General features: G+C 36.9%; 1 protein-coding gene across 3 annotated transcripts; it reads left to right on the forward strand.

Annotated features, from left to right (window-relative positions):
• Window positions 1-1180: 1180 nt before the first annotated feature.
• LOC106947066 (calcium/calmodulin-dependent 3',5'-cyclic nucleotide phosphodiesterase 1B) lies at window positions 1181-19461 on the forward strand. Of its 3 annotated transcripts, none has more exons than XM_015031853.1 (14): window positions 1195-1340; window positions 6344-6457; window positions 8454-8636; window positions 9011-9077; window positions 9206-9322; window positions 9674-9814; window positions 10636-10736; window positions 12422-12547; window positions 14041-14142; window positions 14295-14415; window positions 15841-15922; window positions 16566-16683; window positions 18440-18576; window positions 18990-19461. In XM_015031853.1, exons 1-14 carry the CDS (start codon window positions 1264-1266, stop codon window positions 19085-19087), a joined length of 1584 nt encoding a protein of 527 aa, XP_014887339.1. In that variant the 5' UTR covers window positions 1195-1263; the 3' UTR covers window positions 19088-19461. The 3 variants fall into 3 exon arrangements, with proteins under 3 accessions (XP_014887341.1, XP_014887339.1, XP_014887340.1); XM_015031854.1 differs by lacking the exon at window positions 1195-1340 and adding an exon at window positions 4356-4565; XM_015031855.1 differs by lacking the exons at window positions 18440-18576; window positions 18990-19461 and adding an exon at window positions 17049-17288 and having other exon boundaries at window positions 1181-1340; window positions 16566-16700.
• Window positions 19462-19843: the final 382 nt, after the last annotated feature.

Consider the following 19843-nt stretch of genomic DNA (forward strand, 5'->3'; position numbering starts at 1 on the left):
AATTGACAGGAAAGTGGGTTATGAGAGAACAGGTAAGACATGCAGAAAAGGTTGCCAAGGCCAGGAATCAAACCTGCCAGGAATCAAACAGCTGTGTTGAGGACTAAGGCCTCCATATGTGGGTTGTGCTTAACCCCTGCGCCACCACAGCACACCCCCTGGATGTGCCACTGTTAGTTGTGTCAACAAAGCGGTAACTTGTACAGAACACTACAGAATGCTGGCTCATTTATTGGAAACAGTGTTTAATTGAAAATCACAATATTTGCTTGGCTTTTTTAAAATATTTAATCGTTGGATTTATTTTAAACAAGAGTCTTTCTCAAAGACTGCAAGTAAAGCCAATTGAGAGTTTTGCAAAAAATATGGATGGATTTTGAAAAATTATTTGGAGTGGACCAAAATTTCTTCACAACAATTTAAACATAAAACTTGTCATCACAAATGCTTGATGACAAATGTTGATCAAACCACTTACTAGCTAGCAATTGGGGACAATTCCTTGTTTTCAACATAGAGCCACGAATGTTTGCATAATTGTCCCTTTTTACCTTTATTTATGAAATAATGGCATAAAATATATATTTTTTTTGTATTTCATCATGTTATATTCATCTAATATGAAAAAAGGAAGAAATCTGGAGGGCTGCAAATAAGTTTCCACTTAACTGTAAGCAGGTGAAATACTTAGCCAGATATTGTGTTTGCTGCATTTTGAGTTTACACTTTTAACTTTTTAAAATAATCATTTGTCATATAGAGTGTGTTCTCTAAAATCCTAGAATAGGTAGACATACAGAAAAGCAACTGTTACCTTGTAACGTTTCTGCATGTTTAAGTTTTGCATGCAAGCAAACTGTTCTCCTTTTTGCTCCAAGTTCTGAGACCCAGTGGGACAGTTAATGATGGAAACTCTGGTCCCAACATACGGACTCTCTGCTGATGGTGTTGGTGACACAGTGCCTCTTCTGTTGAGTTGTTATGCACTAAGGATTACACACACACACACACACACACACACACACACACACACACACACCTACACACACTTTAGCACAAACCACACACAGACTCCTCAATACACAGAGGAGAGCTATGTGAAAGTGTGAGCGTCAAAGGCACTGAAAAACATAAACTGCAGCAGTTTACACACATCAAATAACCACGTGTTGGATTTACAGAGACACAGAGGAATAAACTCACTCTGTGCTTCTGTACAACACTGACAAATACACACATTTACGTGATCTGGAAAAAGGAGTTATGACACCTGCTTGCAAGATACACAGAAGATCTGATAGAAATCTGAGCGTCGTGACGTGGATGATGACTCTGGAACGGTAAGGCTTTCTCTTTTACTAGTTTTAGTTTCATTAAAATATTGAATTTTAAACTACATTTGATGTTGTCATTTATAACTATCAAGACTTGTTATTTAAACAATGAGTCTTTTGGGTATTGTTTTAGTTTGACCTATCAAGGTGAAGTCCACATTATAATAAATACACTCCTGTTGTCAGTGGAAATCAAATATGTATTTTGGTTTTGCTAAACCCATTTTAAAGCTATATTTCAGATAGAGCCTCAGACATGAGCAAGCCTTTTTTAACTTTTCTCTCAGTTACTTAGAAAATACATAATGCCTGTATTTTATTTCTCTCTATTGTTATTTTAGCAATAAACTTGACTTTAACTTTTTGCTCAATAGAAAACAATATGAGAAAGTAAACCAAGAAACTGCACGAAAACAAAATATTTTGATCCTTTGTACTTCTGTCTCATGAGCCTTACAGCTGACGCAACTAACGCCTCTGAATGAAAACAATACTGAAAACCATATCCATCCAAATGAGGTTTATGTAAAACGTTACAATGAATTTGTTTATACATATTTGTGTTTGAAATCCCATTTACTGCTGCTTTACTACACTGTAAAGAAAATACATATTTTAATTCCTTAAGCCCAATAGACATAGCTACACCCTCATTACATATTTTGTGATATTTTAGAATAAAAATTTTGAAATTGAATCCAGGTCATGAAAATTTACAATTCAGCTACAGACAAGAAACACTTGATTTCTCTCTTTTCTGCCAGATTTTTAATGGGTTTTAAAAGACCGGGTGTGACTTAAAGGAAAACAAAACTTTTACTGTAATCTATTCACTGTTAATTCGATAAATGTTATTGTGCTTGTATTTTTTAACCTATTAAAATGAAAGAAATTTCACTGTTAGACTTTCACTCTCTGATGATATCTCAATGTATTCTAATTTTACTGAATGGACACTTTAAATAAAAAAAACATTTTGTGCAGGCATCTAAATGCCTGAGCAACACAATAACAACCCCAGAGTTTTTTTTTTTTTTTTTTTTTTGTTTTTTTTTTAAAGACAGTTATCTGACTGTCATGTTGTGAAACTTTTCACAGTTTGTGTTTCACCAGAAATGATTTACCCTCTTTCTCCTCTCTGCTCTTTTCACTTTCTCCCTCACCCTCTCTTTCTTTGCAATGAGCTGGTGAACAACAAATGGCTCAGATTAGTTTGTGAAAAGATAGCAATCAATGAGGCGTCTGCTTAAAAAATGACAAGTCAAAAAAAAAAAAAAAACCCTAAAAGGAAGTGAAACACTTTTTGTGAGTAGAAGTCTTTTCGCGCTTTTTCTTTTTATACTTCGTTTGTGTTACACAGGGGATGAAGAGTAACATGTTTCGATTTTACTTCTCTCCTTGTCCACCATTTGTTGTGGCATGTCAAAGAGCATGGGAGCATGAGAGTCACTCTGACCCAACAGGCAAGGCAGGAGACGGACAGCAGGCAGGGGTTTTCCCAGGCCAAGCAGTCAGACTGCTTTCACAACACTATAAATATAGACTACTAATAGATTTAGGACCTACAACTGTAAAGTGTTCAGAAACAACTTTTACTGTCTACACTGTGTTGCACAGTTGTCTGATGTCCTTATATGGGGCCTAAAAAGATATAAAAGTCCATTTTTAGTCATGCATGCTGTCTTTACGGATCTCAAAACACTCTGTTGACATTTATTCATAAGCACTAATTAATTACTTTGACTTTACTGCTATACATATATATATTTATTTATTTATTTATTTTACAGTTCCCTGCACAAGAAATCATTCCTCAACTTTCCCACCTTTTGTCACGTTACACATAAAGTGTCACAATTTTAACGTGGAAGTGAAATGACTCGTAACGTTCATGTTGTTTTGTTTTAATAAGCCGATTTGAATCTGACACACCTAAATACAATCCATTGCAACTATTTGCATTTAGAAGTCACATGATTGTTAAAGTTTTTGGCAAAAAAACTTAAACCTGGCACCTCACATCAATATAAACACACATTCCTGTGAAACATGGTAGTGGATGCACCATGCTGTGGTCATGCGTTTCTTCAGTAGCAACATCAAAGCCGATCAGAACTACTGGGAGGATGTACAGGCAATCCTCAAAAAAAATCCACCAAAAACTTTAAAATAGCTTCACCTTCCAGCAGGACAAACCTAAACATAAAGTCAGAGCTGTAATGAAATGGTTCAGATCAAGTCATATGCATGTGTCAGAATAGTCTAGTCAAAGTCAACCCCTTAATCCATTTTAGAAAATTGGTGTTTGCACATGCTCTTCATGCAATCAGACTCAGCTTGAGCTACTTTGAAAACGAAGAATAAAAAACCCTCTAAACATGCAAAACTGGTAGAAAAATACCCTCACAGACTTGCTGTTGTACTCTATATGTATGTCTGTATGTTAGTATATTAACATTTTAAATTATAGCATAAGAATATGTTGAAAAGGTCACGGCGTTTGTAAAACTTTGGCAAGCCATTTTATGTAACATTTTCAGTCAAACTAGATGGTCTAAATTGTGGATTTTCTTTCCTAGACAATATTTGTTTGTGTGTTTTGGTTTTGGGTGCCTCTGGTGGGTGTCAGTGAAAGCCTCCCTGTGCAGTTCCCTGATTTGTGGCTGTGGTGGAAAATTCTCCTTTGAGATTTGGCTATACACACACACACACACACACACACACGCACACACACACACGCACTCACACGCGTACGCATGCACACGCGCGTGCACAGCTTGAAAGCTTTGGAGTCAACACTTCATCAGTAAGTGAGGTCAACTCTCTCACACTTCATACAACGGGTGTACACAGATACACAAACACTCAGTCACTGAAGAAATAAAAACAGCAGCTCTCTCTCCCTCTCTCTCTCTCTCTCTCTCTCTCTTTCACGCACTCAAGCAGACTCATACTGACACAGTTTGGGGCTGACTAACCAATCAGAGAGAAGTGGAGTAAGTCCCCCCAGAAGTGGGTGGGAGAGCTGCTGCAGCTGTTTCAGGGCTCATAAAGTTTGCGTTGGTGGTTTGCAGAACTTTTCAGCTTACTACTCCTTTAAAACAACTTTCCTTTTCATCAACTTGACTTTTTTTTTTGTTGAACTCTGGGGTCGATTAGAACAGAGCTTGATTGTGGAATGGCTGAACTGGTGCGAATTCGAAAGAAAAGGCTCCAAATACCTATCTCTAGGTAAGACGTAGGGTTTTCATTAATACAAGATGACATTATACGCTTAAACTGAATTCAACATCTGCATTTACTATAAGACAGAAAATGCTAAAGTGCTGAATTGGGGACACAGCAAATGTTCTTTCCCACAAGTTTCATGTCTCTCCAGGTGGCGGTTTCTTGTTTTGCAGAAATGGAAACTTGTGACTCAATAAAAAAACTCTGGTACAGATGGTTTCAGCAGATATTAGACCCGCCACGTAGGAGCAAAGAACCAGATAGTATTTTTCTACCTTAAAAAGTTGCTTGCTTCCTGTTTGCTTTAGGTGTAAGTGGATTTCTTAGAAACGTTCTTCTAGTCACTTTGGCTGCAGGCATAAACACTTGTCTTGCCCATGCCTTTGGTGTGGGAGGAAAAGCTGCTGCAGAGGTGGTGGGTCATGTGGTTTTTGTTTTGGTTACACACTGATGTATAATTGTACGTAAGGGTCACAGCTCAAAGCTTTAGGGGTTATATATAATTTTTGGATGCATTTTAACAACACAGGTTGGATGCAAATTATTATATTTGATTTACTCATGTATAACAATTGTATTTTTTTTCTTGATCTACTTGCAAAAGACAGAGAAAGTGAAATGATTCTGCAGCTGATCTTCCACACATTGCAACTAATACTATGTTTAGGATGACATTCAACACAGACTTACCAAATTATCTGCCGAAAGCGGATTTCTAATTTTTTTTTCGATGCGCACGGTTGTATGAGCCTTCTTGACTAGTAATATCCCGTGAAAGTCCTGTCAAAGGTCCTCCACATCTGGCCAGTCAAAACAAAAAAGACTAGCTTATCAGGAGAGATTACTTGAGATTGAAAGTGAGCCGTGGCATTCTGAGGCATGCTATTTTTATGACTCCACAGCTTTTGAAAGCTCCTGCCAGTGTGATAAACACTTGAAAAAGCTGCAAGCATCTCATCCGCAGGAACTGGCTCCCTTATATAGGCCCAGCACAGTTTCAACACCATACGGGTGGTTAATGAGAGTGTTTTAGAAGAATTATTAATGGCAGATACTTGTTACGGCTGTAAAATAGTCTTGTTTCCAAACAGATTGTGATTTTTGCGAACCGAGACAAGGTTTTTTTTCTTTATCACGTCTCGACACATTTGAAATTAAGCCTAAAACCAGGAGGTGGTTAAAATGTAGGTGACACATGCTGCAAGCATTTGGTTTTTGTTCCACTGCAGGGGACTTATTTTTTTCCCTCCAGTTCTCACTCATAATGTGATTAAAAAGTTTCAAAACTAATTTGGAGTGAGCAAGTTGGTCTGAAAGCTCCTCAAAATTCAAGCAGGTTTATTTTTCTTTATTTAGTATATTCTGACTTAATCTTTGTTACATAATACCCTAAACAAGGGAATGTTTTCCCTCTCATGGAAAACTTGGCTCTGATGGTGCCCTTTTACCACCGGCTGTCTCTGGATAGTTTGACATTTATGTAATTTCCCAATGATTCATTTCTGCTTGTTGAGACTGCAGTGCACTTTTCACTCGACCATGGCAAAAAGAAAGAGCTGTCAATTTATAAAACTTTTATTTCATTGAATTTCTTAAAGTTTAAGTTAATTTATAAAGGACTGCGTCATGCAATACAAAGTTCTTCAAAAGGTTTTTATTACCTCTAACTGTTCGCCTTTATCTCAATTGTTGTGAGGGCCGGTACATTTAGCTGGTCAATCTACCATTTTATTTAGCTGAATGTGAATTCCCCATAACTTGATTGTGCTTTCTGGTTTTAGGCTGAGAAGCATGCTAAAGCAGATCGAGGAGAAGGATGTCGATTTTGAAGAAATCAAAAAAAATTTGGATTTCACGGCATCGTTACTGGAGGCAGTATATCTCGACGGATCGAGGTAAGACAATAAATACAAATTCAAAGAAGATCCAAACATACAGTTAATTGTTGCTCCAGGAGAGGAAACAAGGTCACCAATCACGTTTATAAAAAGAAAATCTACTCCAAAGTTCATGGGACTTACATATATTTACAATTTTGTGTCCTCGTGTGGCATTTTACACAGGGGTCATGTAATTTAGAAAATTAATAAATAAATAAAAAGTGTGTTACAAATTTTACAATTTTCAAGATTTATTGCCTTGAGATTCTTAATTTCTGAGCCTTTTGAACTTGTTCTGCTGAAAGAGTCTGCAGACTGTTTGAGGCTCTTAACACTATTAAAATTCAAAATTGAAATGGGGCATACTTTTACAGCATGAACTACAAGCCACTGATCAAGGAGCAACAACTAAACTAAGTTAGGTTTACGGTGATTTTCCATCTTCTTCGGTGTAAAAAGAACTAATGCCGTTTTTACTTTCCATCTCAGTCTTGTTGGAATAAAACTGGCAAGATTATCTGCAAATGAGTATGTGCTATGCTCTTTTTAGGAAGTCTTTTATTGTAGTTTCTTTTGTATTTTCCAATAAAAAAGAACATCACATCTGTGATTCACAAAACTACGGGAGCCTTCAAATCACAGTAGCACTCATTATGTAAGGTCATTATGTGCCGATCCAGCCTACCCGACTTCAGCTGCTCAGCAGACCGATCCTTATCAAAGTGTGTGGAGTTTTTGGAAATTGTTCAAATAAACTGTGTGCAATTAATCGGTTAAAAAGGAAAGAAATTATTTGCTCAATGCCTTTTTGAAAATTGCCGTTTAAGATGTGATCTGATGTCCCAAGTAGCTGCAGCTTTGGCTTTATAAAGATTATATTGCTTAAGCAAAATAAAGCTAGAGGGCTGCAAAAATGTATGGATTAAGGCATAAAATGCGTCTTCAGTGAAAACTAAATTCTACAAATAACCCTGCAGCCTAACTTGATTTACTTTACAGCTGAGGAGACCATAAACCTTATCAATTTTATCAAGGCACGTCAACGGGTTCATGATGCTTGTTAAAAAAAAGCAACCGTAACCCTGTTTACATAACAGAGCTGGCTCCAGTCAGAATCAAACTACGACGCTGCTTAGGTGCACCACACCAAGAGGACGTCCCTAATATTTTAACAGCTGCACCAAAGGTCAGGTTTGCAAATGTACAAATAAAAAAGTCTGTGTCAGCAATATGTTTTTCTCTGCTTAAGCCAGTATTAACTCCTGAACATCTGAATCAACAAGAGGATTTCTCTAATTTCCCTTTTAAACATATTCTAAAAACAGTTTATCTCAAATGGTGTTTGTATTGACATGTGAAGTACCTCAGGACATTCAAAGAACAGATTTGGTTTTACAGTAAGTTATTGTATTACACGGTTTGCTCACTTTCAACCATTTGTTTACAGTTGTAGCTGTAAACAAACGGTTTACAGTTACCATTTCTAAGGTTAGATGTATGAATGGCAAAGCTATAAAATCTTGAAAAGTCCAGATAAGAAAAGTTTTACCTTGACTTAGGCTCTGGATGTTTCATAGAGTTGCACACCGACTAAGTTGGAGTGGATGATATGAGCACTCACGACTACTTCAGACAAATAAAACTCTGCATCAGTTTGAAAGAAGCATCATGCGTCACCTGCAAAGGACTGATAGCTGACAGCTGGTGGAACTGCATGACACCAGCAATTTCCCCTGCTTGCTCGAAGGAAAAGGTAGAGACCCCAGCACCCCTGCAGACAGTGTTGGAAACACGCAGTCTAATCCGTTACCTGTCACCTGGGAGGAGTGAGTGGCTGTCTCTGTGAAACTCAGACAAAAAGAGTGCATAGTTTCCATGAGCCAAGGTTTTACTTGTTATTCAATATGTTGACCTTTACGATCAGGAATTAGTCCAACGAGAACAGATTGTTCCTTTATTATTTTATGACCTTACTTCTGTCTCTCTTCAAATAATCAATGTGTGATCTTAGACAGTGTCTGGAGTCAGAGGACGATCTTCAGCAGCTGCAGTCAGACGGGGTGCCATCGGAGGTCACTGACTGGCTGGCGTCCACCTTCACCCAGAGGATTCGACGGCCTTTGAGACGCTCAGATGAGAAGCCCAAGTTTCGCAGCATTGTGCATGCGGTGCAGGCTGGCATATTTGTGGAGAGGTATGCTAGTTCAAACTTTCCGTTTGGATCTGTGTCACCAATTCAAGGGTATAAGTGGGTGTTTCGCTAACAGCACAGCCTCCTGCAGGAAACCAATAGAACCACTTGGCTGTATTCTTTATACCATTTCGCTAAAGCTGTAAATTATTTGTTTCCTCTCTCAGTATTCCGACTAGTAACATTCATTAAGTTCATTTTACAACAGCAGATTTAAACTGTGAAACATTAGCCTTCATTTATTTCCTGGAAAACATTCTTACACTGAGGGCAGAGGCTTTAGGGGATTAGTATAAACACCCCCTGAGTCAAGTTTGCTGCACAATGTCAACATCTGAACTTTAACTGAACTCAACATAAACACTGCATTATTCCAGGATGTTCAAGAGGGCCTACACAGCAACTATGCCAGACCAACCTGAGGCAGTCGTAAACTGCCTTAGGGTAAGTCCACACTAACCTGCTACCTCAGAGTGTGCAGCATGTTTATTTGATAAATGGCACATTCTTAGAAAAAGGATCAGTGCAGGTATGTTCCAGTGGGGCTGCTACTTTTCTCTCTTTCTCTTCAGGATGTGGACCGTTGGAGCTTTGATGTTTTTGCTCTGAACTCCGCTAGCTCTGATCACGCACTACAAACTCTGTTCTTTGAACTGATCACAAGATATGACCTCAACAGCCGCTTCAAGGTCTGTAACTGATGCTGTACGGAGCTGACTTTTAGCAAATTTATTTTTAACGTGCAAGCACGAGGTTGGACAAAACGTCCCTCAGAGAGACATGAGCTCTCGCAGCTAATTGTGTGTAATGCGTAGAAAATGATCAGATAGAAAGATTGTTCCACCCCTCCCAACCCCACTGAGGGACAAGGGTGTTCAGAAAATGGATGGATGGATGGAGAAAGATTGTTCCATTTTCTAGTACTTGAAAATGATCTTCTTTGCATCATGTGCGGTATTTAACCTTTTTACCTAATTCAGGTTGTTTTCTGAGTTTAATCCAGGCACAGATGTGAATTGATTACATAATGCTTTCTCTAGATTCCCATCTCATGCCTGACTGAATTCCTATCTGCCCTGGAAAAAGGATACTGCAAATACAACAATCCATATCACAACCTCCTTCATGCGGCTGATGTGACTCAGACCATGCACTGTCTGCTGCTGCGCTCCGGACTCGTGGTACCGTTCACTCAAAAATTATTACTGACTCCACCCACTTTTTTTCAATCATCCGTTTATTGGAGGGATGTTTGTGGTGAATATCGCCCACAAAACCCATCTTTCTGTTTACCTGTGTATGTCCGTAAAACTTCTCCGTTTTACATTTTGTCTGATTCAGAAATAGGAACAAATTACATAACACGCATCGATGAAATTATATTTTTCTACTGTGTTTTTTTTCTGTATTCTCGCTCATGTCTGAACAACCCTCTGATTTATCCTTTGAGTGTCAGACTCTAAGTGATCAATGATTTCTGAGTCAGTGCTGAGTGGCTTAAAGATAATTTATTTCAAAGTGGTTCTTTCGATAGTCTGATCCTCGACTGAATGTACAATTAAAACACTCAACATTCAAAGACGTTTTTATACAAAAGCACTCCTTAGAGGCAAAATAGGAATCAGGGATTCTTACTGGTAAAATTGTGTCTGATGTTGTGACTGACTTGAATTGAAAAAGGGTTCATTAATTTTTTCATCCATTAACTGAACAGGATGTGGGGGACTTTGTTCTTTAAATAGGGGCCCAAGATTTTACTTAAAAAGAAAACCAGTTCCAGTTCCTCTAAAAATCTAATTTCAGCCAGCATGTGTATAGAATGCCCCAAAAAGTTTGAGATTCGACATACTTTATTTTCCATTTTTAAGAAAAATCATAGCAAAGTCTTGGTTATTCTGATGTTTCATTTTCCTTTTTTTTCTTGTCTGCAAAGCTTCTTCTTACGTTGTTCAGACCTGATATGTTGCTTATCCATTTAATTGTGTCCCTTTTGTTCACCAAGCACTGGCTGACAGAGCTTGAAGTGATGGCTTCCCTGTTTGCTGCAGCCATTCACGACTTCGAACACACGGGAACCACAAACAACTTTCACATCCACACAAGGTCGGCTTTATTTCTTGCTCCATCTATTATGGACCTTGTGTATTATTTGTAAAGTGCCTGTTGCATAAATGTCACATCCTGTTCTGAAACTTCAAAACAGAGCTAGAGATAGAAGTAGATTCAGAAATAGTAAGAAAACACATATACATATAGCTTTTAAGGAATTTGGGGAATGAGATGAGATCTTTCTAAAGCAAACATGACTTTATGGAGGGAAAAGCAGTATTTTTAGATTTTCCCAACACAGTCTCCAAGCACCCATTTTAAGTGTTTCTTCTTATTTTGGGAATACAATAAGAAACACAAGGATGTCTGTCTACAATAAACATTCATTACTGTTAGGATCTGTGTAGTTTCTGTCTGTCTAGTCCTGTTTTCCCCTGAGTCTGTCTTGATTGATCCCAGCTGTGTGTCGTTCCTGTGATTACCCTCCCAGTGTATTTAGTCCCACCTGTTGTCAGTGTTCTTTGTCGGATCGTCGTCGTGTCTCACGTCTGTCTGTTCCTGTGCTGCCAGAGATTTTCTGTTGTTCCTCCTGGTTTTTTCATTAAATTATATTTCATCATGACTACCTGGGATTCCCGGCGTCTCTCTCACCGCTCTCAACCACACATCTTGACAATTACGTCGTAAGGATGAAATTATAATGAGGGTAACATAAATACTTTGAGTATTACCTCTGTAAAAGTCATATAAAAATATTGTTTATTAAACATAAGAATAATGTTACAGGGCAATTATTGTTTTTAAATGCTTTTAAATTCTTAAAGTATTTTCTGAATTGCTTTACTTTTCTTTGCTTTCTGCCATGTCAGTCACTCTTCCTTGGCATTAAGTTATCAGTTTGTGATCAGTTGTTGCGGACATCAAATTATTAACATAATATAGTGCCTTGGAAAACTAATGTTCTTTTTGTCCAATGTAATATTGTTGTATTGTTATATTGCTGTCAGTCAACAGTTACTTTTAACTTTTCTACCTTCAGTATTTCCCCCTTTAAAATAACATTGCTTTTAGGATGCCTCACACTAAAAGTAAAAACTGCCTTTGTTTGCTGAATCTGTAGATCTCCAAACATTTAGTCCTTCTTTTCCAATCATTTCTTTAAGTGTGAAGTTTTTCAGAGGCTTTAGAATGGCTTTGTGTCTGTGAAGTGCTTTATCAAGCCCAGAGAACGCTAAAGCGCTTCACACGGCAGTCATTCATGCATCCAGCCTCAAGGGGGGGTGAAGTGTCTTAATCGACAGAGGCGGGTGGAACAGGAACCGTACCAGCAACCCTCTAATTGCAGGGTGAACTCCTAAAACCGTCACCTCCATCGTACTGATTGAAAAATTTCACATAATCTCCTTTAGTTCTAATTTTAAGACCCTTACATGAAGCAGGTAATCAAATAATTTGTTAATTACCTTTATAATAGTGAGTCATTCATGCACATGGCTGACCTTTTTTTCCCCCAACATTTCACGCTCTCTTCAGTGTGAAGGTCATCATTATAGTTTTGCAATCACAATTATTTAACTGCTCCCTAAGGCTTTTACTTTTAATCACATTTTCCAAACTCTCCATGCCAAACAGTCACTTCGCTGTTTGACTGTATCTTTATTCATTTATGCATTTTCATTCCTAGATATCACAAGATTTTGTGTTTATTACCAACTCGTCTTTATCTGTCTGTGTTCCAGGTCAGAGTTTGCTCTGATTTACAATGACAGATCTGTGCAGGAAAGTCATCACCTAAGTGCAGCATTTCGCCTGCTGCAGGACGACCAGATGAACATCTTCATTAATTTGACACGAGAAGAGTGGATGTAAGATAATTACGTTTATTCTATATTAAAATGTGCCGACATTTATAGTTAATTTTGAGATAACACGAAAGATAAAATGCCAGTTGATCATACTACTTAATGAAACAAGCTGTCCATAATGTTTTCTACACTGTGGGTGTGACATTTATACTTTATTGATTTACTTGCCAACTAAAAAATAAACAAATCTCAACTGACTTTATGATTTTAATTAGCTGACACAAGACTACTTTAATATGTTAAACATGACACCCCTTTATTATAGCTGTAGTATTATGGATTCACCTGGTATGTTGGACCTTAAACATCTGAATAAAATATGCACCTGTGATCAATGGATCTGCTTCGAGACGGTCTCAAAACCCTCAAAAAACAATTCAAAAGCAGTGCCTGATTTTTCCTTGATTTATATTTTTGTATTTTTTTTTTATTACTATTTATTATTAATTTAGCTGAGAAATGTGTCTATCAACCAAAGCAGAAGTGAAATGATTCTTGTAACATCATAGGCTGAGAAACTACAGAGAGAAGAAGAAGCTATCACCCCAAAGGCAACATGAAAAGCAAACAGGAACAGGCCCTGTGATCTAAAAAAACTAAATAGAAGTTTAACCATAATGACCATTGTTATATTTGGAGAAAAAAGGGGCAGTTTCTGAGTGTGAGAACTCCAGTGGCTGTGTTTTATTGCAGAACATTCTGGTGCACTTCGCAAGATGATTGAGATAATGAATAAGAAACACTATGGAGAAATGTTGAACCAGCATCATAAGACTTCAGCCACAGCTGAGTCTCCCTAATGGATAAAGATCTTATTAATTAAAATGACAAATTGATTACAAAGTGGGTCTAGGACAGAAAGTCCTAATCTCTAATCTCAGTCCCACAGAAAATTTGTTGGCAGAACTAAAGTAGTGTGTCTAAGAAAGATGGCCCACAATTCTCAGTGAATTACATCAGTTCTGCAGAGGAAATGGACCTTAGATTAAACTACCACATTACATTCACCTTAAATTTCCTAAGAGTCTTTAAAGGATCATTTTTATCTATAATGACGAGCTGTTCACTTGCAACTAAGTCTGCAGCTGCATCTGTCAGACCTTATAATGACGTTGCAATGCTGAGTTTCCATTACAGTAAAGATTGATGGCTGACTTTAAGGTAAAACCGAAGCCTCCTAAAACATCATCAGTGGAGTTTGTGTCAGGAAATAATTTACAATATCCGCACCGTCTGTGTTAATGGAGTCGTTTGCTTCATACTTCACACACCCGGTGCGGCTGTAATATTCACTGTGGAGCTGTGCAGAGATAAACACAGCAGCATGCCGCAACAGGCTCCTTTTGCAGTTAGTGTTACCATGAGAACAAGGAAATCCATCAGTAAAGTTAAAAAGTCCTCCCGCCTGCCACTTTTACTTTATATGGTTCCGTCACATCATTCAAGGCCGGCCAGTAAACTGCGAGTCTGTGCACGTCTGTGTGTGTTTACAGGGAGATGCGATCACTTGTTATAGAGATGGTTTTGGCCACTGACATGTCCTCCCACCTACTTCAAGTAAAAGCAATGAAATCCCGTCTACAACAACAAGAGCGGTAGGTGCAAAACGTATTGACTCTTTAGAGGCATTTGAAATGTTTCAAACTACAATCTGGATGAAGGAACTGTGTGTCTTATACTTTCTGAACTGTGTCAGAACTGCTTTGTCTGCAGGCAACATAAACAAGTATTATGCTTTTTCCATCAGGATGGATAAGCCCAAAGCGTTGTCTCTGTTACTGCACACGGCTGACATCAGTCATCCATCCAAGCCCTGGGCGCTGCACTCTCGCTGGACCAAAGCCTTAATGGAGGAGTTTTTCAGGCAGGTAGGCATCTGAATAGACCTGATCTGACATAGGCCTTTTTTTTTTTTTTTTTTTTTTTTTTTTTTTTTTTTTGTTTTGTTTTAACTTTTTCTCCTCCTTATTTAAATTATCAAAATTAGATCATTTGCAACAGAGGGATTCCTAGAAAGCTGTCATGTTCATCCTGGACAAAGTGAAAGTTGTGGAAATATCACTCAATCTTTTTTTTTCACTAGTTCACATGACCAAGTTTCAGTGCTGTCATGTGCTAAGAACTTTGTAAATCTAGATATACAAATAAAAAAGGCAGTGAAATGTCCTATTATTTTAAAACGATGTCCTCTGAAAACCAACTGATGCACAAACTGTCTCTGATAAGTACAACTGTATAAACATTTTCCATTATCTCTCCAATTGCTTCCTGTTTTGACTGATGTCCACCATATGTTGCAAAAGAGGCTAAACTGTGACGTAGGATGTTTAGTTTTGGAAATATAAAGCATGTTTGAACCCTTCCTTCGAATCTTTTATTTCTCCATCTTGTTACAATCTGAGTCTTCTCATTCTGGGTTTATGTTCCGTTTTGCCATGGTTTTGTGGTAAATACTTCAGCAAAGTTTGTAAAATTTTCCAAAAGCTTATAAGATATTATTTTTTTCAAAACAAAAATCTCTGAATAGCTTCATAGGTATGAATTACACTTCTGGAAGAGCTTAATGTCTGTAATGTTAGTGGCTTTTCTGTACTCAGAAAATGAGTTTCCTTATTTTACAGTATTTTGGTCTGGAAACCCTTCAGGAATCAGGCTGAATTTATGTTTTGTTGCCTTTAAAGTCTGGTAATCATTGGAATTTATTTAAGAATCTCCTTTGGTATGGTTTGAGGCAAAGTTATTGCAGGAAATTAAAAAAAAAAAAAAAAAAAAAGACCAGAGCTCCAGGGTAAAACTGGACCATTAAAACTTTACACAGTTGAGATCCACTCTACTTGAAATGTTTACAATAATTTTACATGCATCACTATATTTATGACACTTGTCTTAACTACAGTGTAATTATTCATCTTACGTAAATACAAGAAAGTCAGTATTTATAAATGCGTGCATCTAGAAATGAGTGACAGTTTACAAACACTGTAATCTGAAAAGCCAAACATGCTTCCCTTAAAAGCTACCTCGACTTGAATCTGATGTGAGCCTTGTAATTATTTTAACAATGGGTTTTTTTTCTTGACAGATGTTGGGCAGTTTTCCTGTCTCTGTGAAAACAAGATGTGGAAACTCTGAATCTTTTGTACCTTTAAAAACACAGAACCACCTGCTCACAAAACGCTCCATCTAAAAGTTTCAGTTGGTTGTTTGTTGGAATAACCTAACCATAGAAAGTTATTTTCAGGTCATGTGTGGGATGCCATTGAATCTTCTCTTGTTCTCTGTATCTTTGTGAGGGCGATAGAGAGGCGGAGCTCGGCCTTCCCTTCTCTCCACTGTGTGATCGAAAAAGCACCTTAGTAGCCGAGTCCCAGATAGGTATGTCTCAATTATGGTCCTGTCTTTTAAGCAGGATATAGTTGTTGTCCACAATGCCTCTGTAGAAGAACAAACACGTGTTCTTATTTGCCAGGTTTTACGTTTGTCATTATTTTTCAAAATTGAAGAAACCTGCAGCTTCATTAAGTGAGGTCCAACAACCATTTTCTCTGTATTTTGGAAAGATTTTTTTTTTTTTTTTTTTTTTTTTTACTGATGCAAACAGTACTTTATGAACACATTAGCTCAAATTACCTTCATAAATCCCCACCCCTTGAACTTTTTCCAAATTATTTCACACTATTTCCAAAGATTTGCAAGGACTTCCCTTGATAATTTGACTAAAGAGTAAATGTAATCAACCTGTTTGTGATTTAACCAGTTTAAAACCAGCTGTTAGTAAACAAACAGCATCATGAAGGCTGTCACAAAGCCTGAAAAGTGCCGTTTACAGACACACTATCAATTTTTTTAGTACTTGCACAAATTTGGAAAACCGTGTAACATTTCCCTTCCACTTCAGAATTAAGTACTACTATGTGTTGGTCTTCCACTCATGCTCCCAATAGTTCGAAGTACATTAATTATAATGTGATCTACTGTAGGTACCTCAGTAACTACATGCTGACATTTGTTCTTACAGGTTTCATTGACTTCATTGTGTATCCTACGTTTTCCCTGTTGACGGACATGGCAGAGAAAATTGTTATTCCCTTGGTGGAGGAAAACCCAGGTCCCCCAGATCCCTGCAACAGACACAGGTACTGTAGGAAAAAAAATCTGTAAAGTAAAACATCTGGTGGAAGAAAGAGGAGGGTGGAAATAGTTGGAAAAATTAAACCTAAAATAGACTTAACTTACAGTAATAGAGAAGAAACCATGCCAAAATGATATAAAGTCTACAGATTAATGCATAGCACAAGTGAATTACATATAACAAGGCATATTTAAACAACTTTTTCTCACTAAATAAAATTAAAATGGGGCTACTGATGAGAAATTGACATTAGGTGTCGGCAACAGTCTAACTAATCGGTTTTTAATCCTATACAATCAATTAAACCTTCAAATAAAAGGCTTTGACTAAACCAACTGATGGTAAATGGTTTCTATGTCCTTTTGAGCTTCTTTTCCTCTCATGTTTGACTGTTGTTTACATGCTACAATCATCTAACCTGAGGATAAAGTAAATTGCAAAAAGTATGTATGAAGTTACATTTGATTCTTAAGTTGGATCAAGAATTAAAGTCTTTCCAGAGTTGTTATAATTTAAACATGGAGGTCTGGATTTAAATTCATATTAAATACCTAGAAACCACAAGGAGCAAGCATTAGGGAGAGACAAAAATATTAACAAAACCTAAATACTTTTAAAGGCTTTAAAAGCCTTTAAAAGTTTATTTCTCTTGAGATATGGTCTTTGACTTGTTTTGTATCTATTATATAAACACAATCTTCACTTGAATTTTAAGTGAATCAGCACTGATTTGTAAACGTTTTTGACACAGCTACTTGATCATAAAATTTTGGATATGTATGATTATTAATAGAGCCAGAGTGCTTTTCTTGTCAAACTAGTTACAGGGAACAAGCAAGGACTCTTGTCTCTTTCTCAGCAGAAATAACTTAGACACTTACACTGTGTCTCCTTAACAATAACATCATCTGCACTGTCGACAAAATATAGCCGATACAAAGCTGAGAATGACGGCTGCTGAAAAAGGGAAGTCCGAACTGAACGAGACACAGCAGATAATCTTACCCCACATTTCTTCTTTCTTATGCACTTCTTGTTACTGTGCACTATTTTATTTTATATTTGTATCATGTTCGAATAAAATTTCATTTCATTTCAAAAAATTTCATTTCATTTCATTTCATTTCATTTCATTTCTGAAATAAAGAGGATGTGACAGTATCTAAATTAGTTTTTGTTTAGTTGCTGTTCAACAGAATTGAATGTAAGGAGGGTATCAATACACAGGAATGAGGTCATCAATAAACAAAAAAACATACTTGTTCTTGACTGGACTTAATTGTCTGAGTATTTTTTTTAAGGAAATATAAGGATAAATTACCAAAATGACTGGTAAATCTTGGAAGAGATGACAATATTTATGTTCATAGTAAAAATAAAAATAAAAAAATAGATGTGTTTTGACTTGTGGCCTAACAAGGTAAAATTTAGCAAGAAACTATGAATACGTACACACCAAATGTATGCTCATCTAAGAAAGGAAAGACAAAAGCTATGAATTTTGAGATATTTGAAATTCAAGAATTGTGTGAAAACATGATTATGAAAGCAACAATTTACTTAAAGAAAAGTCCCTGGTTTAATTGCCTGTAGCATGTTTAAAGATCCTCCTTTTTTTGTTCAGTGGGAAAACAGCGTATGATTGATCTGTTCCTGGTGGGTCCACATAAAAGTCTGGACTGCTTTAGTGTTCAGGATTCATTTCAATGTCAGCATGAAAATCAATACGAGCATAAATGACAATTGTTATTTGCTCTCAGTAATCTCTGGAAGGAGAGCTCCAGGGGTCTGCAGTGGAGTCTGGCACACATCACAGCTGAGCTGGTGAGCTTTCGCTCGACTTGGACTCGACACACAGAAGACAACAAGCTCAAATGGAAAGAGAGTGGCTCAAATGGTAGGTTTCTGTGTATGGCTGCTTTCTCTGAAACCGCATACTTCACAAAAAGAAAACAAGGCACTTTTGTTGAACTATTTTAAAGCAATTTCAAACCTGACATGTTTTCCGCTGATGTAAAGAAATAATTCATGGTACCAGAAATACAATTTTGAAAAACTTCTGCTGCAGTCTAATAGATGATTTGTTGTAAAATATATATATATATATATATATATATACATATATATATATATATATATCCCGCATTCTGGCAAAGTTGAAGCATCTTGGCTCCGTCCCTTTGATTTGATTTGTTATCTTAATTCATTTCAGAGTGATCTCATGCTGAGATTAACAGATACGGGTACTTTGTTTTTCTTTCAGCTTATCAACATTTTCCAATCCCTTTTCCAACCTTTTATTTCCTCCAGGATTTTCTGACTCCAGTGTTACAAAAGAACAACGATCAAGGGAGGAGGAGCTTTCAGAAAAATCTCTGCAAGACAGCAGTGAAAATACAAAACAGTAGAAGGGACTTTCTTATGATTTGGGCTTGTTACCAAGAATTTCTACACTGTTAAACTGAGGCTGGGAATCACTTTTTGTAACAAAACCACACAATCTTTTGTTATAATGTGACAGAGAAGGAGGCATGATTAGACTTAAGATCATTTTCCAAAGGTAAGATGATGTGCAATACATACATATGTCATTGTGTCTTATTTCAAGAGTAAGTTGTACACCACAGTAATTTAAATGGAAAGTCGACATGCTGGTCATGTCATTTAGTTGTCAGACGTTTTTATTTAAATTTCCACTTAAACACAACAGAAGCTTTTTCCAGTTGTAGTTATAGAACTACGCTGACATATTTATCCTGCATTAAACTCTAAACATACATCATTTTGACTTATGTGACTTATTTAAGAGTGCAGCATTTGCACTTATTTTGCACCAGTTTCCAGATTTATAATGCATGGTTTTAAATTCTTGCCTTTTACGTTTTATATATTTCTAGCATTTAAATTGGTAGTTTGCTAATATTTGCCTGACGTAATCACATGGAGGTATTTGGTTCAAAGTATTTGTACCTTGTAACTGTGAAGTCACATAGAACTGGGTTTGAGTAATTCTGTTAGTGCAGAATAATTTAGTCCAGGTTTGAAGTGTCAAAAAAACCTGTTTTGACTTTGTAGTTAAAACAGGTTTTAAATACACTGAAGATATAATCATAATTTAGTCATTTCCCACAGCAGACTAAAACCAGGAGCCACCTCCAACTTCG

The sequence above is a fragment of the Poecilia latipinna genome, unplaced genomic scaffold, assembly GCF_001443285.1.
Source record: "Poecilia latipinna isolate Pla-1442-1.1 unplaced genomic scaffold, P_latipinna-1.0 Scaffold221, whole genome shotgun sequence".
In the NCBI taxonomy this organism is placed as follows: Eukaryota; Metazoa; Chordata; class Actinopteri; order Cyprinodontiformes; family Poeciliidae; genus Poecilia; species Poecilia latipinna.

Bases quoted from the DNA above. Each gene is read 5' to 3' on its own strand.
- LOC106947066 (XM_015031853.1), top strand. From the start codon at position 1,264: ATGACACCTGCTTGCAAGATACACAGAAGATCTGATAGAAATCTGAGC. The intron at 9,323-9,673 runs GTCTGTAACTGA...TGCTTTCTCTAG, and splicing joins ACCTCAACAGCCGCTTCAAG to ATTCCCATCTCATGCCTGAC. The intron at 15,923-16,565 runs GTATGTCTCAAT...TTGTTCTTACAG, and splicing joins AGTAGCCGAGTCCCAGATAG to GTTTCATTGACTTCATTGTG.